This window comes from Culex pipiens, chromosome 1, assembly GCF_016801865.2.
Source record: "Culex pipiens pallens isolate TS chromosome 1, TS_CPP_V2, whole genome shotgun sequence".
NCBI classification, from domain to species: Eukaryota; Metazoa; Arthropoda; class Insecta; order Diptera; family Culicidae; genus Culex; species Culex pipiens.
In genome coordinates, this window is record NC_068937.1 from 37,467,060 (window position 1) to 37,494,984 (window position 27,925).

A 27,925-nucleotide genomic window follows, 5' to 3' on the forward strand; every position below is an offset into this window, starting at 1 on the left:
TTATACAATTCCGAAATTCTTAAATACTTCTTTAAAAAAAATAATAATTCTAAAGTGCCACTATTTCTGCCCATAATTGAAAATTCGGCTATTATGCCAAATCAAGTATTCCGAGAAAAACGCGTTTTAGTGTTTGTCACAAAATCTCCGTCAAGGCAATTTTCCATAAGAGTGGCATATTAGCCGTTTGGTTTTTCGCATCGGCAGCCAAGTCTAAACACTATTTCAGTGAAATTCAAGTTCCAGAAGATGAGTTGGAACATCCTCTACCACCTGGTGCTAATATCTCGATTTGGTCAAAAGTGGATATTAGCCGTTTTTTCAATGGTGGGCAGATTTGCACCATCTAATATTACAGTTAATCAGATAACTTTGGAGTATTCTTGTAGTCACATTGTAGGTTGAAGACCCAAATTTTGAAATCCCTTTATATCTGATTTTTTTAAATCTTATTTTTTAGGTGTTTGGAATTATATTTTATTTCATCATGGTGTTTTCGATTTTTTGAATTTAAGTTTTAAAATTCCTTAGTATATTTTTTTTGATTTTTTTATTTGCCATTTCTGATTTTTTTCATTATTTAACTGGTTTTTTCTTTACGATTTTTTAATTTTTAAATACAATTTTTTTCAATTCGTGGATTATTTTTTTGTTTTGGAATTTTAATTTTTTTTTCCAAGGTTATCCGAATTAATGTAATTGTAGATATTGCAAATGTTGGCACTTTACAATCTTATAATTCAAGTAAAAGAATTTAAAAATTTCGGAATTTAAAACGATATTTATTCAAGAATTGCAGCATTTAGGAATTTGTAAATTGAAAAATTTCTTAAATTTTCAAGAATTTTAATCAAATTAAAAAAAATATTTCTATTTCAAGAATTAAGGAGTACAATTATTTAAGAATTCAGGAATTTAATAATTAAAAAAATGAGGATTTTTCAGCAATTTTGGATTAAAAAAAAAATTATAGAATACAAGAATTTTATAATTCAAGATTTTTTGAAATGCAGGAATTTTAGGCTTTAAGATTTTTTTTAGTTTTTTTTAATGTTTAGAATCATTCGAATTCATAGATTTTTTGAATTTCAGAAATGATTGATGAATGAGACAAATTTAATTTTTTTGTAAGATTGTTGATCGAAAACCAATTTAACACTATAATGAAAAATTTGTCAAAATTTCCTGAATAATGAATAATTTTGTTTAATGATTGGAAACTTTTGGCATTCTACTGCAAATCACACGCAACCTTGCATGCAACTCGACTTAATTCAAGTTTCAAAAACCAGATGGCAGCACCCACAAAATCCTCCCACACTTACCGCATTCGCCGCCGCCTCCTCACGCTCCGCCTGCTTGCGCTTTTCCTCCTCCTCCTGGTCCAGCTCCTTGATGCTCTCCTCGAGGACGTTCGGCCAAAAGTCACCCTCAAAGTACGGCAGCTCGGACGCCGACTGCAGCTTGTCCTCCATGGCCTGCTTCAGGATGTCCTTGTAGTCCTGGATGGTGCGCTCGACCATGCCCTTGTCGAGCATCTTTTTGTACCACTCCTGGAGCCGCTTGGGCTTGGGGATTCGCTGCTCCGGCGGGTGACAGTGGAAGATGTAGTCGTCCCCTTCGGAGGGCGGACACGCCCAGATGTGGGCCATCGTGTAGCCGAGCTGCTTCGCGTAGTCCATGTAGCCGAGCAGGATCTCGTGGTAGACCGAGGTTCGGTACTGGCGCGGCTGGAAAAAGTGCACCGAGTCGAGGTAGGCAATGTAGACACGTCGGGTGTTGGGTGCGGCACACTCCGACCCGTACTCCTGGACGTGCATGCCGAAGAAGCACACGTCGATGCCGTCCACCTCCTCGAACGCAAACAGCGCCTTGGCGCGGTACGGAAACTCGGCCAACATTTCGTTGTTGTCCACGAACCGACTCCGCATGCCGGGCTTCACCTCGACCATCTTGTCCGAGCTGGACACGACGCGGATGTGGACCTCGCCCGCGCCCGCCTCTTTCTTCTTGAGGAAGTTGTTGACGCGCGTTTCGATGTACGTGCCCAGCTTGGACGTCGGCAGCCGCTTGGCGTTCGACTTGTTGTCTTTCCGCTTGGTGCCCTTCTTCTTGAGGCAGTTGTCGCACACGAACCCACCCGGCCAGATCTGCTCCAGGTAGAGCACGCAAATCTGGTGCTGCTTGCGGCCACAATCGAGACAGTCCAGGAACGGTTCCAGCTCCAGGTGGTCGTTCTTCATCTCCTTGAACTGGTCCTTTTTGATTTGACTGCGAAGGGGGAAACGAGAAACACAAAATTACAATCCGGAACGTCCGGCAAAGAGAGAGAGGGGGTAGTACTCACGTCTGCGTCTGCATCGGGTCGTCGCCGAGCGTCACCATGTCGCCGGGGATATCGTTGAAGCACTTCTGACAGTACGTGTATCTGGTGGACAGGGCACCGAAAGAGCTTTAGTTTAGGATGTTGTTTTTTGTTTCCAAGAGTAGTGATATTTGGCGCACACAAACACAATGATGGTGGTGGTGGTAATGATTGATTGGCGGTGGTGGTGGTGGTTGGGAAGTCCGAAAATTAGTTTTGGTGGTGGCATTTGAATTTTGAGTTCGCATGGCAGGTGATGTTTTGGTTTTTTTTGCATAGAAGAAACAAAATGATTGGGAATCCATTAGAAGGAGGTTTAATTTGTTAGTACACAATGAGGCAATGCTTGAGACAAAGGGAAATGAGTTAATGAGTTGTGATATTTATTAGGACAAATATGGTTTGGTTAGTTTACTACAATTAGAACAAGACATGAAAGAAGCAATATCTTGAGAATCGATACTTTTTTTTTAACTCTGCATGAACTGGTATGAAATATCTTCTAAATTGGCAGCAAAACCAAAAAAACGGATTTTTTTTTCTTCTGCATTTTGTTTTTTTTTTTCATTTTTGTTAGAAACTAAAGGTTGAAATTATTATTTCAAAATCATTTGAAATTAAAACGGCGAATTAGAAGAATTGCTACTTTGAATTTGCCAATATTTGTCCAAATTTTTGCTGATCCAGCAGATTTTTTCAATACCAGCAACTAGGGAGCGTTCTTTCATAACGTAACGCAAACATTTTCAGACACAAAAACAAAAAATCGGGAATTCAGAAATCAAAAAATCGTAAATTAAAAAAAAAAACAAAAAATAAAATAAAACATTCAAAAATTTATAAATTAAAAAACCTAAATTTAGAAGTTCAAAAATTTTAAAGTTGAAAATTAGCAAATTGAACTTCTTATATACAAATATTCAAAATTAAATTAATGATAATTAAATCATGAATACATTTAAGAAATAAAGTTCAAAAATTGAGAAAACAACAAAGGAAAATTCTCAAGGTTAAAAAAAAATTACTAAAAAAAAAAAATTAAAAAATCTAGGGAACTGAAAATTTAATTATAGTTCATACTCGACTATCAGAAGTCTGAAGATCCGAACTTTATATAAAAATGGCGGCAACCGAGACTTTAAGAATTTATCAATTTTGAAATGTTAGAGTTCTCAAATTCTAGATTTTTGTATTGCTTGAGTTTATTTTTTTATTATTTCTTGAATTGTTCAATTCTTGAGTTTTACATTTTGGAATTCAAGTTGTTATTAGTATAGTAAATTATTATCTTTTAAATATTGAGGAATTTTATCTGTATTAATTTCTGTAATAATTATTTCTTGAATAGTTCAATTCTTCAGTTTTAAATTTTGGAATTCAAGTTGTTTTTAGCATAGTAATTATTTTTTTTAAATATTAAATAATTTTATCAACAAAAAAAATCATAAAAAAAACTTTTAAAATAATTGTTAAAATAAAAAAAATATGTTTAAGTTTGTAAGATTTTGCCTTCCTCACCTTACTGAAGAAAGGCTATAAAATCACTCGAAAAATGAACTTTTTAATTAGACCTCCTAGACCTACCTTCATTTGTACATATCGACTCAAAATCATCAGCTGAGCAAATGTCTGTGTGTTTGGCTGTATGTAGACATGTGTACCAAATCAATGTCACTGGAATATCTCGTCACAGGCTCAACCAATTTTGGCCGGAATGGTTTTAATCGATCCGTCTTAACGTCCCCTAAGTTGCTATTTGAATTCATGCAGTTTTATCGTGTATTTAAAAAGCTATGTTAAAAAAAACTGTTTCATATTAAATTAAAATTATGGTAAAAAGGGTGGTTTTTTCATGAAACCCTCACATGTTATATATTTTTAGAAAGCATATGAGAAGACCTTTTAGGTGGAGTACGAATTTTCAGGATCTGACTTACCTATCTTAAATTACAAGCAGTTTAAAAAACGGTCTGAATTCACATAACCTCAACTGGTCGGGTCTGATCGCCACGAAAAAGCCGTGTAGAGGGATGCCATTTTCCTCAAAGGCCGTGTCTGTATAATCTTGACAAAAAGTCTGCAGGTAGTCTTTTTTTTACTCATCATTTATTTTTATTAGGACCTCTTAGGTGCTGCGAACGTTAGGGAAGATCCATAAACATGTGGACACTTTAGGGGGGTTGGAATCATTATAAATGAGAGGAAGGCACCAACCACCTAAAGGTGGTTTAAGTAACGTTTTTTTTTATAAAGAAAGGATAAATTTAGCTTGGTTTTTGCCTTCCTCACCTTACTGAGGAAAGGCTATAAAATCACTCGAAAAATGAACTTCTTAATTTGACCTCGTAGACCCACCTTCACGTATACCTATCGACTCAGAATCGAATTCTGAGCAAATGTCTGTGTGTGTGTGTGTGTGTGTGTGTGTGTGTAGGGATGTGGGTCTGTGCACCAAAAAATATGCACTCGATTATCTCAGCACTGGCTTAACCGATTTGGACCGTTTTGGTCTCATTCGATTCGTCTTGGGGTCCCATAAGTCCCTATTGAAAATTATGAAGTTTAGTAAAGCACTTCAAAAGTTATGCTAAAAAAACGATTTTGGCGTATGTCCGGAAGATTGTAAAAAGGGTGGTTTTTGTAAGAAACCCAGTCATGTTATACATTTTCAGAAAGGTATTAAAAAGACCTTTCCAATGAGCCCAAAACATTGAAGATCTGATAACCCTATCAAAAGTTATTAGCACTTAAGTGTTATTTATACACTTTTTGGAGGCCGGATCTCAGATATTTCAATGAAAATGATGTCCGGGTCCATCATGCGACCCATCGTTAGTTAGATAATCGAAAGACCTTTCAAATGAGCCTAAAACATCAAGGATCTGACAATCCTATCAAAAGTTATTGGCACTTAAGTGTTATTTATACGCTTTTTAGAGGTTTGATTTCAGATATTGTGATAAAAATATTGTCTGAATCTTCCATGCGAACTATCGTTGGATAGGTTTTTTTTATCAGACCTTGCCGATGAGCCAGAAAAATTGATGGTCTGCGAACCATATCAAAAGAAATGAGTAATAAAGTTGATTTGTTAAACATGTTAAGGGGGAATGTTGCTATTTTTACTGAATGTATTGACTTTATGAATATGGAGAAGGCACCAACCACCTAAAGGTGGATTAAGTAACGTTTTTTTATATAAATTAAGAAACTTCACTAAAAATGAAAAAAAAAAGCATCGATAGTTCTATTAAAAATTTTGCAATAAAAAAAGAAAATTTCCGCTGATAAACGAATAGAATAAACGTAGAAAATTTAGTAAAAAGGCAACAAAAACGCACCAATTCGCATTGAAGTCTCTTGCAGCGAAACAAGCCAATAAACATTGGGTGCTCTTTGTTTCCCATCACAAACATCTCGCCACATTGTGTGCAAAAGTCGCTTTTATGGAATCAAATCCATTTCGCGTTCAGATGCTTGCTGGCTGGCTGGAGAATGAACTCACTCTTTGAGCACCACAAGAAAAAGAGAATCGAGAGAATGAACCAATTTTATCCCCTCCACAACCAAGTTGAAGAAGAGATTGTACGCACACTAGTTAAAGTTTTCTCCCTCTCAGACTAACACTAGCACAGCGAGAGTCGAGATTCGTGGCAGACACTCCCGTTCGTTTCGTCGAGGAAACGGTATCTCGGCCGCTCGCACTCTCGCACGGCTGATCGATTTTCAGATAGAGAGAATAATGAGCTGAGAGCACCCGTAAAGCAAGAGAGCGATAAGAGAAAGTTTGCTCACGCAAGCGAGACGAAACGTGACGGCGGTCTCGCTCGTTGTTGATTTCTCGTTGCCACAACTACAGAGACGAAGGGGCTGATTTTCTCAAATTTGAGAGAGGGAGAGAGAGCGATTTGAGTGAGTGACCACGTCAACACGGAATGAACTCTCTCACTCGCGATCGTACGACGACGAAGAAAATCGTCTGATCGCGGCAGAAGGTGTTGAACGCGCAAATTACGGGGTTTTGCTGCGAACGCTTCCGACATTGAGTTTGGAGAGTACGATGCTTCCTCCTTCTAATTCAAGTGACTAGCTATTATACTGCTGGGAATGTGGGGGCTTGCCGCCGAATCGCGCGCTTTTCGTGGATTTGTGTTTTTGCGCGGTTTCTCTCGCATTGCGCTGCGCGCCAGGCTTGTTTAGAACTTTTAGACTTGAGAAGAGAAGTTTTGCGATTTAGTTTGCTAGTGATGGTTGTTGACGGCAAGGGACTACGAACTATGCAATCTTATCATGTTGTTGTTGTGGTTAAACCAATCATTACGTAGTAATTACGCTTTAATATTGGCTAGCGCAAATTATGAGCAACATTTGGTACTTGTACATAAATTTACAGTCCAGTTACCGAAGAAATACTGTAATAATAAGTAAGGATTAGATTTCCGATTAAATTTAAAAAAAAAATCATTAAGAACTTACATAAGAGTAATTCTACAAAAAAAAAAAAAAATTAAATTTTTGTTCGTATTCTATTAATTTGGATGAAAATTTGTTTCTACATCGTTCTTATTTTTTGAGTTTTTGAGCTTTAGTATGACCCTTAAACTACTTTTAAGTTATTATTTTTTTTTAAAATTACGATGATAAAATATTAAAAATGCATTTTTTAATTAATAGAGGCATTCATCTATTAAAATTTTACAAAAATGGGGTCGCAGAACTCGAATTTGATGTTGAAAGTAAGAAAATAAAAAAACGAAAAAAAAATGTTCTTGATTCGATAATCCGAAGTCCCATACAAACCTTCGGATAATCGAGGCTTCGGATAATCGAGTCTGGGCTGTATCATAAAAAAGTTAAATTCTGAAAAAAATGTATTTTTTCATTACTGAAAAAAAAAAAAACATTAAGGTGAAACGGGAAGACGCCGCCATTTTGACACCACGATTCGAGTTTTTTTACGCAGCTTTGAGTAAATTACCGTAACTTAAAAAAGTTCTGTGTGTTGCAGATGATAAATATAACGATGGCAAGAAATCGGTATAGTCCACAAATTTATTTCAGTTGAACAAAAGTTGTCTAAAAATGGCGTCTCGTTTCACCTTGAAAAAACAAAAAAAGGGCAAAGTTATGAAATTCGTAATTCGCCATTTTAAATTTCATTTCAAGATGAAGATTGAAATTTGCAATAAAAAATTACTGCATTTTTTTTTGTTAAAAAAGTGCATAGATTTCAATTTAAAATCATGTTTATGTTGAAATTTTAGAAATATGTTATTTTTTATTATTTTAAAATATTTAATGAAGAATAAACACAATTTTTCTTTTTTTTTCGAAAAGCAGTAAAACCATTTTATTTATTTTTTCAATCAAGCCTAACATTTTAAAATTCCGAATATTACCAATTTTTTTTAATTTTTGGCTTGATTAAAAAGAAATTAAATTATATTCACTTGAAAGAGTAGAAAATTTAAGCAGTAACACGATTTAAGCCCATTTGAAAAAACCTGAAACTTTTTTTTTCAGGGAGTTAAGAAAATTTCACACAACTTTCACTTTTGAACATTGAAAATCTGATCAATAGTTTACAAGAAAACATAGATTGATAATTGAGGGTCAATTTGATAAAACTATAAAAAACTATATTTCTTGACTTTTTTTTGATAAGGTCCTATAAACAAATGTAAACATTGAGTGTATCCCGCTTACTCCGATGGACTTTGACATAAGGTGTGAAAGGGATACACTCAATGTTTACATTTGTTTATAGGACCTTATCAAAAAAAAGTCAAGATTTTATCATTTTAATTCTTTGCAAGGCCTAAATTCTCACCGAGCCACGTAGCCCAGTGGTAACGCTTCCGTCTCGTAAGCGGTAGATCGGGGTTCAAATCCCGGCTCGGACCAACACAACTGGTTATCTTTTCCCTTCTGGAATCGATTGCTTAGTAAAGGGAAGGTAGTGTATCGTCACAAACTGGACCTTATCACGACACCTTAGGGAGGCGACCTATGGAATGTTAACATTAACCTTAACATGTTAACATTAAGTTGAAAATGAAACTGCCACTGAATCCGCTTTGTAAATGCCGGCCCCGATACTCTTCAAGGGTGTTCCCCTCAGGAACTGGGAAAGATTTACTTTTTACTTACCTAAATTCTCAGCAATTGAAGGATCGGATCAACAATGTTGAAAAAAGCAAATTGTGGAGAATATTCTCAGCTTTTCGAATATTTTTTTTTCAAAAGTAGGCAAAATAAACAAAGACAATTTTGTTGAATAATTTAACCTAAAAATAACTACAGTCCAGACTCGATTACCCGAAGGCCTCGAAAAAATGTCACTTCGGATAAACGAATCTTCGGATATTTTTTTTTTTTTTTTTTTTCTCTCTGCGGGTTCGCGCTTTATTCTTTCAATAATAATAATATATGTATAATTGTTTTCTTCTTCTTCCACCTCTCTCTCATATTCGAATCACGAAAAAACAAAAGTTTTTCGATGCCTTTTTTTAGGTCGCTTAGGTTCTGACCCATAAACTACTTTAAAATAATTTAGAATTTTAAAAATCCAAGATGGTGGCCAAAATGGCGGCGATAACAGATTTGAAAAATGCATTTTTGAATTTAAAAGCCATTCAAACATTTTTATTTGACTTAAATTCGGTCGCAGAACTTGAATTGGATGTTAACAGTAAAGGAGCTATTAGACTACGGCAAACAAACATACAAACTGGAAAACAAACACATTTTTTTTACAGTTTGCCTGTTCTGTTTGTGTGGCTGATTTTTTTTTTGCAGAAACGTTAGCCTGCATACATTTGGCTTTGTTTACAAGTTTGCGCTTTTGGCAAACTGTCAAACACTAAAACGTGCGACTTTGTTTGTTTGTTTGCCATATCCCAATAGCTCATTAAGAAAATAAAAAAAAAAACATGAAAAAACGTTTTTTTTGCTCATGATTCGATTATCCGACGTCCCACAAAAACCTTCGGATAATCGAAACTTCGAATAATCAAGTTTGGACTGTATAACTCAAAAACTTTATCAAAGTTTTACAAAAGCATGTTTTGAATTAAAATACATACAATTTTAATTTTTTTTGTTTACAAAAAAAACACTATTTTATCAAAAATTCTAATCTGTCATAGCCCAGCTTAGCTAGCTCAACAACAGTTATCACTGAAACATGTCAAAATTGAGTTGGACATAAGGAATCGATGGACAAAAATTTTAGGTCAATCTAGTTTATTTTTGAAAAAATTCTTGAGAACTGCTCCACAAATCGAAATTAAGACAAATATTTAAATTAAGAAGGCTCTAGCTTTTATTAGAAAGTGACATAAAAAATCGTAATTTTTTGTAAAGTTATTTTTTTTATGTTTTGTACAATTAAACTGACAAATAAAAAAAAACACACACATATTTTATAATTTTTTCAATGACAATTAAAAATAAGGAAATAATTAAAAGAGTAAATCGAACAAACCGGTGGCCAATTTTGCAGATCGTTTGCGCACTTTGCTGCCGCCTTTCCTACTCTTCACGACGACGACGACAAAGTCGAAAAGTGTTATTGATGTGGAAAATGATATGCGAGGCCGAACGAGAGCTCTCTACTGAGAATCTGGCAAAATAGAGCACAGCAGTTAAAGTTGTTGAGCGATTTTTTCTTCGGTTTTGGTTTTTGGATTTTTGCTTCTTTTTTTTTCGTTTGATGTGTGAGTGAGTGATCTCTTACTCCCTCTCTCTCTCTTGGGGGGAGAAAAAAAAATCAAAGAGAAAGAGAGCAAAATCGGAACACAACCGACTGGAAAATCGACAAAAAAGAAGGCGATTCTTCACCGCCAGCAGAAAGAAAAGAAGTAGCAGCATGCACAAGCACTTTTGCGCTGCTGCTGCTGTGGCCATTGACATGCGTCTGGCTGGATCAAATCAGGTGGAGAACGCAGCAATCAATGAACATGTGCTCTGCTGAGGGTTCAACCAATTTGAGGCTTGTTCTCGCGCCGGGCGTTGGAAGATGGTCGGATTTATTAGCGAATTTGTTTAAATTTGCGCTAATCAACTGTTTTGATGGAAAATAGATCGATTGCTAATTAATTGATCAGCGATTGTAGTTTTGATGATGATCTTTTGCTTATCACAGATATTGCTTCTTATTTTCTTGTTTAGTTCTTTACAATAGAGGTGTTAGTAAGTGTAGTAAACCAAGCCACCAAAAGAAACCTCGCAAACGAGAGGGTCGAAGAGTACATACCGGTTCTGGTAGCTGTAGTATTTGGCATCCCGCGGGATCGTGCACAGCTGCTTGCCGTAGCAGCACAGCACCTGGGGATTAAAGGTGTACTTCCGGCCGCAGCAGTACCCAAGGGACTGCATCACCGGATCGATCTCCTGCTCAAACACTTCCGAGAGCTGTTAAAAGAGATGATGTTATTTGTTAAAGCTAGTAACACGAAGACCTGCAAGCTCCCACTCACCTTGGTGCAGTACCGGTACACGCGGGACGTCTTCCGGTTGTACAGCCACGCGTTGTCGAACATGAGCCACACGTCGTCCACGTACTCCCACGGGTCGGAGTACTGGCCCGAGTCGAGCTTCTTCCGGATTGTGCTGAGATCCATCGGTTTGCGCACGATGTCGAAGTAGTCCGGGATGCCGAGGCCCTGCGGATCCACCGGCATGCGGAACGGGATCGATTCCGGTTCCTGCGCGACCAGCTTCTCCAGCGTCGGGATGAGCGCCTCGCGCAGCTCCTCCGGCTTGAATGCTGAAAAGGGGGTTGGTGTGGTGGCGGATTGTTAGACTGGGTTTCAAACTGTACGCAATTTTAGGACCATTTCATAGCTACGCAGCTCAGAAGGCACGTTGTCGATTAATTAATAATTATGTTTAAATGCCCAGTAACTAAACAAATATGATTTTATGGTTTCCAAACCATCTACATTCACAAATTAGGTCATTCAAGTCTCCAAACCTTTTCAAGTCTCCAAATATTTAAAGTCTCCAAAATTTTTAAACTTCACATCTTCCAATTCTCCGAATCTTTTAAGTCCCTAAATCTTTTTAAATTCTAAATCTTTCAAGTCTCTGATTATTCTTTAAAGTCTTCAAAGTCTCCACATCTTTGATTTCTCTACACATTTCTAGATTCTAAATCCTTCAAGTCTCCTTTTTTTTAAATCTTCAGATCTTTGAATTTTTCAAATCTTTAAAGTTTTCATATTGTTAAGGTCTCCAAGTCTTTAAAGTCTTCAATTTTTTTAAAACTCCACATCTTTTAAGTCTCCAATTATTTAATAACTTTGAAGTCTCCACATCCTTCAAGTCCTTTCAAGTCTCCAAATCTTTAAAATTTACACATCTTTCAAGTCGCCAAATCTTTCTAGTCTAAATTTCTTCAAGTCTTCAAAATTTTCGAAGTCTTCACATCTTTCAAGTCTCAACATCTTTAAAGTCTCAACATCTTTCAAGTCTTAAAATCTTTCTAGTCTAAATTCCTTCAAGTCTCCAAGTCCTTAAAGTCTCCACATCTTTTAAGTCTTAATTCCTTCAAGTCCTCAAAATATCCACACCTTTTAAGTCTCCAAATGTTTCAAATCTCTACATCTTTCAGGTCTCCAATCTTTAAAGTCTCCAATTATTTGATAACTTTGAAGTCTCCACATCCTTCAAGTCCTTTAAAGTCTTCAAATCTTTAAAATTTCCACATTTTTCTGTTGGAGATAATCAAGCAACCTATGGATTTGTAGTTATTAGTTTGTTACCTGGCAGCTCAATAAATTTTCATTCTGTTCTAAACCGTAACCCACGCTAGACGTGTTATTTCCACCTCTGCCCCAAGAGGTTATGGGCCCAGAGTGGGTTCCGGAACGCTGAAGAACTTGAAAAATCTACCTCAAGAAGTTTAACTTTCAACTGAAGCTTATGAAGAAGTAGGAAAATCTAGAGAAGATGCCTAACGGAGACGGAAGCGGTGCTGGTGCTCAAGGTGCTGTCCAACCTGAGGCTCGTGGCCAGAACTACGGAGCCGGGGGCCATCCGCCGATCGAGCGGCTGGTCGGACGTGACAACTGGCGGACGTGGAGGTTCGCAGTGCGCACGTACCTGGAGATAGAGGACCTGTGGGACGTGATTGAACCAGCTCAAGGCGCGGCCGTCGACGCGAAGAAGGACCGGATCGCTCGAGGGAAAATTATTTTCTTCCTCGATCCGTCGATTTTCCACCACGCGGAGAACGCGAGGACTGCCAAGGAGTTGTGGACGAAGCTGTGCGGCCTGTACGAGGACACTGGACTAACCCGTCAGTGGGCGCTCCTGCACAAGCTCATCACGACGAACCTGGCGAGCAGTGGGTCCATGGAGGCGTACGTGAACCGGATGACGACTACAGCGAATCAGCTGATCGGAATCGGCTTCCCGCTGGACGAGAAATGGATCGGCATGATGCTGCTGGCGGGACTACCGCTGGATTATCGTCCGATGGTCATGGGGCTCGAGAATTCCGGGATCGCAATCACTGGTGACGCCATTAAAACCAAATTGCTCCAAGAGGACGACCTGCCCGTGGAACCAGCTGGAGGACAAGCGTACGTGTCCAAGGGACGCCACAAGGACAACAAGCAGAGCAAGCCTCAACCGAGTGCTGCTCCAAGCAAATCGAAGGAATCGAAGTGTCATCGCTGCGGCAAAGCTGGCCATTTCGCCAGGGACTGCACAGCCAAGGAACCAGTGCGCAACGACCGCGACGGCAAGAAGAAAGCTTTCTGTGCCGTGCTTTCGGTGCTGGATCCGGACGACGCCAACGATTGGTACTTCGATTCGGGAGCTGTGAAGCACTTGACCAAGAACGAGGCGCTGCTGGAGAACCCCCGAACGACGTCTGGAAGCATAATTGCGGCGAACAACCAGGCGATGAAGATCGTTGCTGAGGGAACTGCGATGTTGCAGCCGACATGCTACGACGACACCATCGAGATCGAGAACGTTGAACTCGTGCCGGAGTTGGCGGTCAATCTACTTTCCGTCGGGAAGATCGTGGATCAAGGCCATACCGTCGTGTTCAACCGAGATGGATGTGAGGTGATCGATGAAGACAACAGTGTCTTCGCGACTGGGAGCAGATCGAACGGGCTGTTCAAGTTGGACCAGATCAAGCCGAGAGCGCTGGCGTGCTCTTCCCGTGAAACTGCTGAGCTGTGGCACAAGCGTTTGGGACACATGTGCATGAAGAACCTGATCAAGTTGAAGAACGGTCTCGTCAACGGAATCAAGTTCGAAGGCAACGAGTGTGGCAGAGGCTGCATTGTCTGTGCAGAAGGTAAGCAGACACGGTTGCCGTTCAATCACGCAGGGACCCGTGCGGCTGGAATTCTGGACCTGGTGCACTCCGATATCTGCGGCCCTATGGAAGAGAAGTCGTTGGGTGGATGTCGCTACTATCTCAGCTTCACCGACGACAAGACGCGCAAGATTTTCGTCTACTTTCTGCGAACCAAGTCCAAAGAAGAGGTTCTGCAGTGCTTCAAGGATTTCCACGTGACTGCTGAGCGGCAAACGGGCCGCAAGCTGAAGGTGATTCGGACGGACAACGGCCTGGAGTACACGAATCGGCTATTCCAGGACTACCTGTCGGGGATGGGCATCCGTCACCAAACCACCGTGGAGTACACCCCTGAGCAGAACGGACTCGGAGAAAGGGTCAACCGTACTGCCGTGGAACGCGCTCGGTGCATGCTGTACGAAGCTGATCTGCCAAAACCATTTTGGGCAGAGGCTGTGGCTGCTGCGATCTACTTGATCAACAGGTCGCCGACGAAGGGCATCGAGATGACTCCGGAGGAAGCGTGGTCAGGTCGCAAGCCGGACTTGTCACACGTACGAGTGTTCGGCACGACCGCTATGGCCCACGTACCGAAGCAGAAGCGCCGCAAGTGGGACAAGAAAGCCGTGGAATGTATCCTCACCGGCTACGAAGAGGACACCAAGGCGTACCGCTTGTACGACAAGAAGACGAGGTCGATCATCAACAGCCGAGACGTGACGTTCGTGTCGGAAGGAGTGGTCAAACGTGGAGTGACCGCTGAACCGAGGGCTAGTGGACCGGAGCGGACATGTGTGCGGCTGGATTTTTGGGAGTACGTGCCAGCCGATGCCGTTCAAGAGGTTGTTCCACCGGAAGCCGCGGAACCACAAGAGGAGCCTGACGAAGAACCTGAAGATGCATTCGAGTCGGCCGAGAGCAGCGACGACGACGTGTCCTTTGCTGAAGATGACCCGTTGCCCGCGCTCCCGCCACAATCATCTTCAGAACCACCCAAAGGGGGGTTGAGGCTCAGTGGTAGGGAGCGCTTTCTTCCAGGCAAGTATAAGGATTTTAAACTTGGGAACAAAGGCCTACCCGTGACGAAATTTGCAGATAAGACGACGACGATGACCAACGCAGCCGCGAGGCCCGAGGATCCTGCCGCTGCGCCCCCGTCGTGCTCTTATCAAAGATCAGTTGCCGATGACGGTCAACAACGATTGATGCTTTGCGATAGGGGGCGCCCGCCCCAAGGCAAGTATTCTGACAACCCTGATGAATCACCCGATACTGGTATCGACACTCCACAGCCGCTTCTGGATGATCCGTTCACGCATCAACAAGCCCTGGCTCGGGACGACGCTGAACACTGGAAACAGGCCATGAAGGATGAGTACGAAGCCCTCATCTCGAACGGAACGTGGGAGCTGTGCGATCTACCAGAAGGACGTTCGGCGATCAAGTGCAAGTGGGTGTACAAGACCAAGCTGGACGTGAACGGGGACATCGACCGGTACAAAGCGAGGCTGGTCATCAAAGGATACTCGCAGCGAAAGGGGGTAGATTACGAAGAGACCTACGCCCCGGTCGTTCGCTATAGTTCGCTGCGATATCTCTTCGCGCTGGCTGCCCGTCTGGACATGAAGGTCGACCAGATGGACGCAATTACGGCCTTCCTGCAAGGAGAACTGTCGGAGGAGATCTACATGGAGCAACCCCCTTGCTTCGTGGACGGCAAGAAGCGGTCCAAGGTCTGCCGACTCAAGAAGGCGCTGTACGGGCTCAAGCAATCCAGTCGTGTCTGGAACAAGAAGCTGGATGCTGCCCTGAGGAAATTCGACCTGGTATGCACCGATTACGACCCGTGTGTGTACACCAAGGTGCGCGGCGACAAGATGCTGTTCGTCGCTGTGTACGTGGATGATGTCCTGATCTTCTCGAACTGTGAACGCTGGAAGACGGAGATCAAGGCCCAACTCAGCCGCGAGTTCAAAATGAAGGACATCGGACCTGCGAAGTACGTTCTGGGGATCCGGGTGAGCCGGAGCAAGGACGAGATTGCGCTGGACCAGGAGAAGTACGTGGAAGCGATCCTGAGTCGGTTCCAGATGACGGACTGCAAGCCCGTCAGTACGCCCATGAACGTGAGCGAGAAGTTGACGCGCGACGCGTGCCCGTCGACTGATCAAGAGAAGGAGAGGATGAAGTCCGTGCCGTATCAAGAAGCCGTTGGGTGCTTGATGTACTTGGCCCAGAGCACCAGACCGGACATCTGCTACGCGGTCAACATCCTCAGCCGCTTCAACTCGAACCCAGGTGAGAAGCACTGGTGTGGTGTGAAGCATCTGTTCCGCTATCTGCGCGGGACCTCGAAGTTTCGTCTGACCTACAAGAAAGGAGGAGCTTCGAAGATCGAAGGTTTTTCGGACGCCGACTGGGCTGCTGATCTGGAGGACCGGAAGTCGATCACGGGGTACGTGTTCACCGCCCAAGGTGGAGCCGTGTCCTGGAGCTGCAAGAGGCAACAAACCGTTGCACTCTCGACCTGCGAGGCCGAATACATGGCGTTGTCGGCTGCGGTGCAGGAGGCGCTCTGGTGGCGCCGGTTGCGGGGACGTATCGAGTCGGAGGAGGCGATTACGATCCACTGCGACAACCAAAGTGCGATCGCGGTCGCACGGAACGGTGGCTATCATCCGAGGACGAAGCACATCGACATACGACACCATTTCATCCGGGACGCACTGGAGAAAGGCGAGGTTGTCGTGGACTACGTTCGGAGCGAGGAGCAAACAGCGGATGGTCTAACCAAACCGCTGTGCCGTACGAAGATGGAGATCTGCCGAGATCAACTTGGTCTGCAGCATCCCTAGGTTGAGGAGGAGTGTTGGAGATAATCAAGCAACCTATGGATTTGTAGTTATTAGTTTGTTACCTGGCAGCTCAATAAATTTTCATTCTGTTCTTAACCGTAACCCACGCTAGACGTGTTATTTCCACCTCTGCCCCAAGATTTTCAATTCTCCAAATCTTTCTAGTCTAAATTCCTTTAAGTCTCCAAATCCTTGACTGTCCATATCTATCTTTAAATCTCCATATCTATCTCCAGATGTCTAAATCTTTCTACTCTCCAAATTCTTGAAATTTCCAAATCTTTGAAATTTTCACAATGTTAAAGTCTCCAAATTTTTGAAAACTCTACATCTTTCAAGTCACCAATTGTTTAAAAAACTTCACATCTCTGAAGTCTCCATATCTTTCATGTCTCCAATTCTTTGAAGTCTCCACATCTTTCAAGCTTCCACTTCTTTCAAGTCTCCAAATTTTTCTAATCTAAATTCCTTTAAGTCTCCAAGTCTTTAAAGTCACTACATCTTTCAAGTCTTTAAATCTTTCGAATCTCAAAATTTTTCGATTCTCGAAATTCTTGAAATCTCTAAATCTTTGAAGTTTCCATATCACATCACATTTTCAAATTGTTTAAGTCTCCAAATTTTAGAAAATTCCACATCTTTCAAGTCACCAATTGTTCAAATCTCTGAAGTCTCCACATCTTTCAAGTCTCCATATCTTTCAAGTCTGCAAATCTTTGAAGTCTCCACATCTTTGAAGTCTCCACATCTTTCAAGCTTCAACATCTTTCAAGTCTCCATATCTTTCAAGTCTTCTTATTTTTCAAGTCTCCAAATCTTTCTAGACTAAATTTCATTAAGTCTCCAAATCCTTAAAATCACCACATCCAAAAGTCTCCAAATCTCTCAAGTCTCTAAACCTTTCTACTCTCCAAATTCTTGAAATCTCCAAATCTTTGAAGTTTACACATTGTTTTTGTCTCCAAATTTGTAAAAACTCCACATCTTTCAAGTCTCCACATTTTTCAAGTCTCGGAATCATTCAAGTCTCCAAATCATTTAAATTTTCAGATCTTTCAACGGTTCACATCTTTGAAGTCTCCAAATCTTTCTAGTCTTACTCCTTGAAGTCTCCAATTTTTTTAAACCTCAGCTCCTTGAAGTCTCCAAATCTTTAAAATTTCCACACTTCAAGTCTCCACATTTTTAAGAACTTCACATGATTCAAGTCTCCAAATATTTCATGTCTCAAATCATCAGTTCTCTACATCATTCAATGTTTCAAATCTATAAAATCTTACAAGTCTCTTAATCGTTGAAGTTTCTAAATTCTTAAAATATTTGAAGTTTCAAAATTGTTTAAGTTTCAGATCTTTAAAATCTTTTTTTTTAAACTTCACATCTTCAAGTCAAGATTTTTTTATAAGCCTCCTTTTTTTAATTCCACAACTTTTTGAAAATTTTCTAAATCTTTCAAATCTCCACATCATGCAAGATTCCAAATATTTCAAGTCACCAAATCTTTCATGTCCGTTTTAAAGTCTCAAAATCTTTCCTTCTTGAATCTCCATTTTTTCACTTTTCAAATCGTTCAAATCTTCTACGTCTCCAAAACTTTCAAGTCTCCATTGTTTCAATGTCTCAAAATCTTTCAAGTCTCCTAATATTTAAAGTCTCTCAAACTTTCAAGCCTCAAAATCTTGAACGTTTCCAAATCTTAAAAGTCCCCGAATCTGAAAAGTCTCCATACCATTAAAGTCACCAAATCTAAAGTCTCCAAATTTAAAAAATCTCCAAGGTCTCCAAATTTTAAATATCTCCAAGGTCTCCAAATCTGAAAAATAGCCAAATCTTAATAGTCTCCAAATTTTCAAGAGTTCCATGCCTTAAAAGTCGCAAAACTTTAAAAATCTCTAGATCTTAAAAGTCTCCAAATCTGCAAAATAACCAAATCAAGAAAATCTCCAAATCTTAAAAGTCTTCAAATCTTAAAAGTCTCCGAATCTGAAAAGTCTCCAAATCCTAAAATACTCCATAGCTTAAAACTCTCCAATTCCAAATCTTAAAAGTCTCCAAATTTGAAAAAATCTCCATACCTTAAAATTCTCCTTTCTTAAAAGTTTCCAAATCATAAAAGTATCCAAATTTTATAAGTCTCCGAATCTGAAAGATCTCCAAATCCTAAAATACTCCATAGCTCAAGTCTCAAATTCTTAAAAGTAGCCAAACCTTTAAAGTCTCCAAATCTTAAAAGACTCCGAATCTAAAAAATCTCTTTTTTTTTTTTTTTTTTTTTTGGGAGGGTGATCCAGCCGCACATCGTTGATGTCGAAACCTCTAAACTGGGCCCTCGTCCTGTCACGTCCGTCAGTAGTCTTGTCGTACATTACAACTAGAATCAGATCTGCCAATGAATTAGTACACTTCGACCAAATAAACACTGACGCTGTATGGATCTGACTCTAGAATAAATGCACAGTTGTGTGTTATTCATAAGTCCAAAATGTTCAATTATTCATATAAGTCCAAATATTCATTTGCGGATAACTACCTAACATAATTGAATACTAGATTTAAAGTAACCTATCCGAAAGCTACTCTTATCTCAAATCCCCGACATTTTAATTAATAGCCAAAAAAACGTTTCTTTTAAAACCTGTCTGGCTTCTTTTAAAAAACAAAAAAATACAAGTCGTGAATTGAAAAAGAGACGACCATTCGATCGTCAGAATTCCAGTAGATCCTCGATTCGCAAAAATGGTCGATACAATCATAATCCGACAACCGTTAGTTCAACAGATCAACGAATTTAGTCCGATATCATTTCACTATTGATTGATCGAGACTCTATTGAAATTTTGACAAATCAGAATGGTTTTTATGCTACTTGAATGAAAATCACCGATTCTGATAGAATTACTAAATTCACTGTTACTAATTTTGCCCCTAAATAACTAAAGGCAAAGTATAAAAAGTTTATATTTATAGTTAAAATCCTAACTTCTACAAAAACTAAATTTTTAAAAACCCGCATCATAACCTGACACCCACATTAAGATAGGGAAAAATCACATATGTAGCGGTTCATTGTACAAATGTGATATTTCCACTATCGGAGAACCTCCTTGTCTCGATGACAGCTTACCGGCCATCGATTAAGCCCTGAGACTACGCCAAAGTGGGTTCTCGCAGCATGAAGTGGTGTCTATGTGTAAAAATGGAAGCTTCAGCAATATACTGAACACTTCGATTTTAATTCCACATCGAATCAAATCATACTCTTTGCCAAACAAGCATCAAACCTATGACACTCATTATGACAAAGCCCAGGGACTCCGAATCTAAAAAATCTCTAAATCCTAAAGTCTTCAAATCTTAGGTCTCCAAATTTTAAAAATGTCTCAACATGTAAAAAGTCTCCAATTCTTATAAGTCTCAAAATTTTTGAAGTTTTTTAATCATTCAATATTTTAGTATCTCAAAATGATTGAAGTCTCATCGTCTCTCAAGTCTCCAAATCTTGTCATTGTGAATTAAAAACAAAGCAAAAAAAAAGTTTATCATTGCCCAATCAACCATTGACATGCCTGCCGAGCTGCAGCGCTATCAGAAGGACTGATTGATAGATTTCAAACTAGAAATTATTTTTCATAAACTGCCCTTCAAAGGGCCGCGCAGATACTTACAACACTTTTTCTTGGTGTCTGTCGCGTCCTGCGCCACCGGCTCCGGGCACACGCGCGGTTCGCTCTTGACGACGGCGTTCGCCGTGGACCCGCCGGACGGCGACATCGGTTCCTCCTTGCACTTGACCACGTCCAGCTTGCTGTTGGGCTTGTTTTCGCTGCCCTCGCCGCCCCCGTCGGCCGTATCCATCGGTTCAGTCTTGATTTCCTGCTTGATGCTGGGACAGTTGTCGTTGTTGACGCTCTTGCCGCCGGTTTGGCCGCCCGACTCGGACGTGTCCATGTGGTTGGTGTCCGGCTCAGACTTGATATCCTGCTCCTGTTTGATCTCGAACTTGCCGCCCTTGGCGTTGGACTCGCTGCCCGAGTTGTTGGCGCCCGTTGCCGGCTGGGAGTCGTCGTCGTCGTCGCGTGCCGCGGCTTCGAGGGCCGCCATCTGCGAGCTGAGCGCCGACGAGCTGGACCTGCTGATGGCGGCGCTACTATTGCTGATGGTGGTACTGGTGGCGCTAATACTATTGCTACTGCTGGTTGTGGTGGAGGTCGCGGACGAAGTTGTGCTGGCGGCGGTGCCGCTGCTTGCGGACGTCGTCGTCGTGGGTCCGCTCGAGGCAGTACTGGTAATGGAAGCTGAGCTGAGTACGGCGCTGAGTGCCGGCGGAGTCGAGATCGGAATGGGAGATGAGATGGGTGGGGGTGGTGGAGTTGGTTCCGGCGCGGAAGCTATGAGCGCGGACACGTTCGGCGTGTTGGGCGTGCTGACGGGAGGTGGCTGCTGTGGAACGGGCCCGTTCGGGGTGAGACTTGGTGAGGGCGATGGAATTGGAACACTATTGCCGGACGAGTTCAGCAGGTCGCCGCCGACGCTGGTCGGAGTTGAAGGCATCTGTAGGCTGTTGTTGTTGGTGCGTTGTTGCTGGCCATTGTTGAGACAGTTGGTGCCCATTCCCATCTGCTGCTGCTGCTGGCCGGCGCCGTTGAAGGTTTGGTTGTTTTGACTGTTACCGAAGGGCGATGGCAGTGACGGAGTCACGGTTTGGTTCATGCCGCCCATGGAGTTGGCCGCGGCAGCAGCTGCCGCCGCTTGACCCGCGTTGTACTTGGCCTTCATGATGTCGTTGAACTGCTGCAGCCCACTGGGCGAGCTGTCCGCTATCGAGGGTCCGTTCAGGAAGGCATTTTGCGCCGAAGGTGGCGTCATTCCCGGCGGGTGATTGTTCAGGGCTTGTTGTTGCTGCTGGGCGGTGAATGGAGACAGGCCACCTGGCAGTACGGTTTGTTGCTGGCCGAGTCCGCTTGGACTGGGGCCCGGTTGCGATACGAACATCTGCTGTTGACCTGCGGCCAGGTTCATCCTCTGCTGTTGCTGCTGCTGGAGCAAGTTTTGGTTCAACAACTGGTTCGGTCCAACCTGGCGGGGCATTTGCATCACGTTGTTTGCGCCGGGCATCCCGACCGGGTTCATCATCGCCTGGTTCGGGTTCATGGGCCGAATCTGCACGTTTCCGCCCGGTTGCTGGAGTTGTTGCTGCTGTTGAGCTTCGGCAGCTTGCCTCTGCTGTTGCATTTGCTGTTCTTTTCGCTTCTGTCGCTTCTCTTCCAGCTCCTTCTGAATCTTGTAGATCTTCTCCGCCAACAGGTGATAGTACTCGGACCTCGAGTTTGCCATCTCGTACATATCTCCTTCGACCTTTTTCGCGTACGCGACCAGATTGTACATGCGCTTGTCGAACATGGTCGACGGATCGGGCGAAGGGAAGATGGCCTGCACGAGCTTGTGCACCAGGTGATTCCGCAAGTCCGGCGTCACCGAGTGGTGCCAGTCTTTCGTGCCCTGCACCGGTGCCGCAATCATTTGGTTCGCGGGGAAGTTCCCTGCGCCGGCCGCCCCACTTCCCCCAGGTTGTTGCTGCTGCTGGCCACCGTCCTGATTGAACAGCACGTTCCCCGGCAATGGAATGATGTTTTGAGATTGATTTTGCTGCTGCATTTGAGCGTTTGGTTGCTGCTGCTGCAATGCAGCGGCCATTTGGCTTACACTTTGGTTGGACCCACCGGCCTGGCTGGTAACGACGGGAAGCCCTCCACTGGACGCGTCACCGCTGCTGGTGGGCAGTACGTTGCTATTGTTGTTGACCATCATCTGGTTGGGCGGAATCATCATCCGGACGCCACCACCTTGCTGCTGCTGCTGTTGCTGCGCCATTTGTCGCTGCATCGCCGCCATCTGACCGGCTTGCTGCTGCTGCTGGCCAGGCATTCCGGGTTGACCCACCTGTTGCTGGTTGGGCATTTGGGGACCGTTTCCGGGCAGGGTGTTGGACGCGGTCGAGGAAGGACATTGCACTTGGTTGCCACCGCCGACGTGTTGGTTGAATGGACCCCCGGGCATTTGCTGCTGCTGGTTAGGTTGCTGGTTCTGGCCGGGTTGTCCCGGCTGTTGCTGCTGCTGCTGTGGCTGGTTCGGGTCTTGCTGGAGTTGATTTTTGAGTTGGTTTTGCTGGTTCTGTTGCTGTTGGTTTTGTTGTTGTTGTTGTTGCTGCTGCTGTCCGGGTTGTTGCTGGTTCTGTTTGTACTTGTTGGTATCGCGCAGAGGCAAACAAACCGGACAGTCCTGCCGTTGGCAGTTCTTCCAATGGTTGATGATCTGCCGCGACGAGGAGCAGTGCGTTTTGGGACAGTTTTTGCCGAGCTGGCAGGACTGCATGTGGGTGAGCACTTCCTTCATGGTTCGGCAGTGCGCTAGCGTGCAGTTGTTGCTGTTGGGGTTTTCGGACTCGCGCCGCTGGCACTTGTGGGCGTGCAGAAGCAGGACGAGCTGCTGTTGGATGAGTTTTCGTTTTTCCGGGTCGGCGAGCAGTGGATTGCCGGGCCCGCTTTGGGTAGATCCGGGTTGCTGTTGTTGTTGTTGCTGCTGTTGTTGGCCACCGGGCGTTGGTACGACGGTTGCACCTCCTGGACCTCCACCGGCGTTCATTTGTTGGCCCATGGGCTGCTGTTGTTGTTGGCCACCTTGGGCGGCCGTCGTTGGTCGGATTTGGGCGGTAGGTTTGCCGGACGAGGGTTGCACCGGCGATGGCGTTGGAGGTTGCGCTTGGGCCGCAACTCCGCCCTCGTTAACAACGTTCATGCCACCAAGACCGGCACCACCGGGGAGCATGTTTCCCGCTCCAAGCGGGTTTCCCATCCGAGCGCCGGCCATGTTCATGTTCGGCATCCGGTTTGGCATCGTGGGCGGTGACCCCCGCACTGGAGCCATTCCACCCGGGGTCATCACGTTCTGCTGGTAACCTCCGAAAGGGCCTCCCATCTGGTTGATTTGGTTTCCCATGCCACCACCGACGTGATTCTGCATCAGTTGCCGCAAGCCCTGCTGGTTCATGTGGCCTCCGGGAACCCTCGTCATGTGCTGACCCGGTTGTCCGGGCATCCCTAACCTGTTGTTCAACGGCCCGTTCTGCATCGCATTCGGCGGTAGCTGATGCATCAAGCCAGGATTCCCCGGGCCACCCTGCTTCATGTTGTTGTTGTTGTTTATCACAAGTCCCCCACTCGTCACCATCCCTCCACTCAGTCCCATGTTACTGTTCGTGATGATCGTGCCTCCGTTGTTCTGCGCAATACTGTTCATCCCGAGCATCCCGCCGGGACCTCCGCCGCCCATCGGCCCCACAACGACGTTGTTCGGGGGCATTCCCTGCTGTTGCTGCATCGGCAACATGTTCGGACTCTTGCCCATGCCGAGGATCTGCTGCTGCTGGCCGGCCACCATGCCTTTGTTACCCTGTTGCTGCATGATATGGTGCATTTGTTGTTGCTGCTGTTGTTGGTGCAGCTGCTGCTGGCGGAGTGCCATCTGGTTCACCATTGCGGCGGACGTTCCGCCCGGATCATCGCCCGGGCCACCTCCGTTCATCTGGGGGCCACCGGGACCGGGGCCGGGTGGTTTGTTGCCCACGCCGCTCAGCGCGTCGCCCCACGTGTTGTCGCCCATCAGCTCGTCCGGGAGGTGGCTCTCCAGGTCGAACATCAGGTCGATCGATGAGTTGACCTCTGAAAAAAGGAGAGAAGAATCGTTAGTTAGATATTGGCAAACAATAGTTCAATAATATTGGATTGTACGGGAATTTCGAAATCACTTAGAATATCTGTCGTTCAATCTTGTCGCACGTACATTTTGGACCAAATTGAGTTAAGAACGCCATTTCGTGCCCCACCTTTTGACCTTCACAGATCCCCAAAATTTGCTTTCAATTCTGAGATATTCGTATGGAAGAAGTTTCAATCATGTCGTGCTATCTTGACACAACCTGAAAATTGGTGTAAGTGCAACAACTGGCCAAAGGGATTCCAGGCCAGCACGCGTTTGACACACGTACATGCCCGAGTACGCGTAAACATTTGTAATTATAGCTCGGGACTCCTTCAATCAAATTCAACCAAACTTCGGGACAATGCATAAAATGGTCAACCAAACAAAACGTTTTGTTGTTGTTTACAATTGCTTGCTCATTTTTTTTTTGTTTAAGCAAATGTTAAAATGCGTTTTTCTCGGAACGTCAAAAATCGACGTGCGAAAGTTAGTACGACAACGTCGAAGTGGTAAATAAAAAATTGATTTCCAAGGAATTTAAATTTTGGGATATTTTTGCCTTGTACATTTTTTTTGGGCTTGCTTATTTCGTCGAAGACACCAACATTTTATATCGCCCTCAGAATTGAGCCAGGGTTCCTTAGGGTTCTCCCACACACATTTCCCTAGAAAATAAGATATTTTTAAATGATGATATCTCAAGTTTAAAGAAAAATACCTCTGAGATTTTTTTCAGGCGCTTAAAATTTTAAATTTGGCCTGCATTTTTCGAGATATTTAAATTTCAAATTTGCATCTTTTTGCCTTCCTCACCTTACTGAGGAAAGGCTATAAAATCACTCGAAAACTGAACTTCTCAAATAGACCTCCTAGACCCACCTTCATGTATACCTATCGACTCAGAATCAAATTCTGAGCAAATGTCTGTGTGTGTGGTGGGATGTTGATCAAAAAATTGTCACTCGATTATCTTGACATTGGCTGAACCGATTTTGTCCGTTTTGGCGTCATTCGATCCGTCTTGTGGTCCCATAAGTCGCTATTAAAAATTATGCGGTTTAGTTAAGTACTTCAAAAGTTATGCTAAAAAAACGATTTTAACAAAAGTCCGGAAGATTGTAAAAAGGGTGGTTTTTGTAAGAAAACCTGGCATGTTATACATTTTTAGAAAGGTATTCGAAAGACCTTTCCAACGCGACCAATACATTGCAGATCTGACAATCCTATCAAAAGTTATTAGCACTTAAGTGTTATTTATGTACTTTTTGGAAGCCGGATCTCAGATATCATTATGAAAACGTTGTCCGGATCTATTATGCGACCTGTCGTTGGATGGGTAATTAAATGACCTTTCCAACGAATGTGAGGTAGGCACCAACCACCTGAGGGTGGATTAAGTAACGTTTTTACCTTACTTTTGATCCTAAAGTCCAAATTGACCTGTCATTTTTTTTTGGTTTTAAGAGCATAAAATGTGCTCCATTTCTTAAAATTTAACACTGAATAGCTATATTCAAAAAAGTGATTGTTTAAGGTTCGCACTTTTTTTCAGGAAGGTTACACCAAACTTTTTCATTATTTTGTTTTGTTTTTGGTATTACCCTTAGCTTAACTCTAGAAATCTTGTTTTGCTATTTTTTTTTATAAACTACTATTTTTACGTTTAAGAAAATATGATTTTTTTTTCATAAAATGGCATTTCTGAAAAATGAATTTTGACTTTAACCTTGGTCGATCAGACAACTCTCCACGTCCATACAAAAAAAAAAAACTTTTTTTTTGTTTACTCATATAAGTCTCCATACAATTTTGGCAGCTGTCCATTAGGGTGCCCAGAAAAAATGACCCCCTGCTCCACAAGCGGAAAACGGTTTATTGGGTTATTTTAAGCATCTGTGCAAATTTTGAGCGAAATTGGTTGAGATTAACCCATTGATACCCGAGCCTAAAGTTGGTGAAAAAAATGTTTTCCATACAAAATAGTAGTTTATGCAACAAGTTGCAAAAAGAGGATTTTTTCAGCACGAGTCGTACATTTATCGAACGAGGTTCACCGAGTTGGATAAATACGAAGAGTGCTGAAAAAATCATGTTTTGCAACGAGTTCCATACAACATTTTTTGCAATTCCAAAAAACACACACTGAGTGAAATTTTATGTCAAATTTTCATGTATTTTGTCAATAAATCGTTTAAATCAAAAAAGAATTTCAAAAGTGTTACTTTTCTAAACAAGTGCTGAAAAGTTCAACTTTTCAGCACCCATTTGAGTGCTGAAAAGTAGAACTTTTCAGCATTTATTTTGAAAAGTGTTGCTATTCGATTCTGTTATTTTTGGTACAGAAAAGTAGGCTATTTCGTCGTTCAAGAATGACAGGAAAAGTAAGTAGTTTCACGACGGAATTGCAAAAATGACTTTTTTAAATCGCTAATAACTTTTCAGGATCGAGTTTTACAGCTTTGGTATGTTCTACAAAGTTGTAGAGCATTAAATTTTCAATAAGAATCTCACTTTTGAGAATATTTGGATGGAAATAGCGCACCGTGCAGACCAAACCGTAAGAAAATTGTGTTTTCCATACATTTTTTCGATTTTTCCCATACAAACTTTACCTCCGAGTATCAATGGGTAAATGTTGACCGATTTTGCTCATATTTGGCCCAGAGTCCTAAAATAGCTCAAGGAACAATATTCAGCTTGTGGAGCGAGGTTTTCGGAAAAAAGTCCCATATTCTGGGCACCCTACTGTCCATACAAATATTTAAAAGAGATAAATATGGAGTGAAGCAGAGAAACCGTTCCATGAAATTTGGTGTTTTAGAATTATGGTTCCCGAAAAATTGCCATTTTTTGGCGTGAAAAATCACTAAGCCTAGTCATTAGAAACGAGCAAGATGCACTTTTTCGTTTACATTTCGTGTTTGGGTGCAAATATGCCCTCAAAAACTTAATTCTTTAATTTGGAATCGAAGAAGATGGGTAAAATGTCGGTGATTAAATTTTGACAAAATTCTTTAGGTAAGGCTGGTATAAATTTTATTTAAAGTTTTTGTCACCCGTCTCCCTTCAAAATTGATCCGAAAAACCGGGGGGGCAAAAAATATTTTCAAAAAACATCAAAATTAAAATGGAAATTTAAGTGCAATTGGATGAAATTGACTTAAAATGCATTCCCCTTCGTTTAATAGTAGTTTATGCAACAAGTTGCAAAAAGAGGATTTTTTCAGCACGAGTCGTACATTTATCCAACGAGGTTCACCGAGTTGGATAAATACGACGAGTGCTGAAAAAATCAAGTTTTGCAACGAGTTCCATACAACATTTTTTGCAATTTCGAAAAACACCCATTGTGTGAAATTTTAAGTCGAATTTTCATGTATTTTGTCAATAAATCGTTTAAATCATAAAAATGTTGAAAAGTGTTACTTTTCCAAACAAGTGCTGAAAAGTTCAACTTTTCAGCACCCATTTCAGCATTTATTTCGAAAAGTGTTGCTATTCGATTATGTTATTTTTGGTACAGAAAAGTAGGCTATTTAGTCGTTCAAGAATGACAGGAAAAGTAAGTAGTTTCACGACGGAATTGCAAAAAATATTTTTTAGCATGTTTTGGTTGATTTAAAC

General features: G+C 42.2%; 1 protein-coding gene across 3 annotated transcripts in view; it reads right to left on the bottom strand.

Annotated features, from left to right (window-relative positions):
- The window catches only part of LOC120414169 (histone lysine acetyltransferase CREBBP), a 52,976-nt gene that overhangs the window by 10,895 nt on the left and 14,156 nt on the right, over window positions 1-27,925 (bottom strand). For 2 of the 3 annotated variants that reach the window (XM_039575225.2, XM_039575226.2), the window contains exons 3-7: window positions 20,209-24,261; window positions 10,846-11,135; window positions 10,623-10,780; window positions 2,348-2,452; window positions 1,326-2,271 (exon numbers count right to left, since the gene is read on the bottom strand). In XM_039575225.2, the coding sequence (XP_039431159.1) occupies window positions 1,326-2,271; window positions 2,348-2,452; window positions 10,623-10,780; window positions 10,846-11,135; window positions 20,209-24,261 (5,552 nt within the window). The remainder of the gene's footprint in view (window positions 1-1,325; window positions 2,272-2,347; window positions 2,453-10,622; window positions 10,781-10,845; window positions 11,136-20,208; window positions 24,262-27,925) is intronic. The other variant, XM_039575227.2, reaches the window with a different exon arrangement.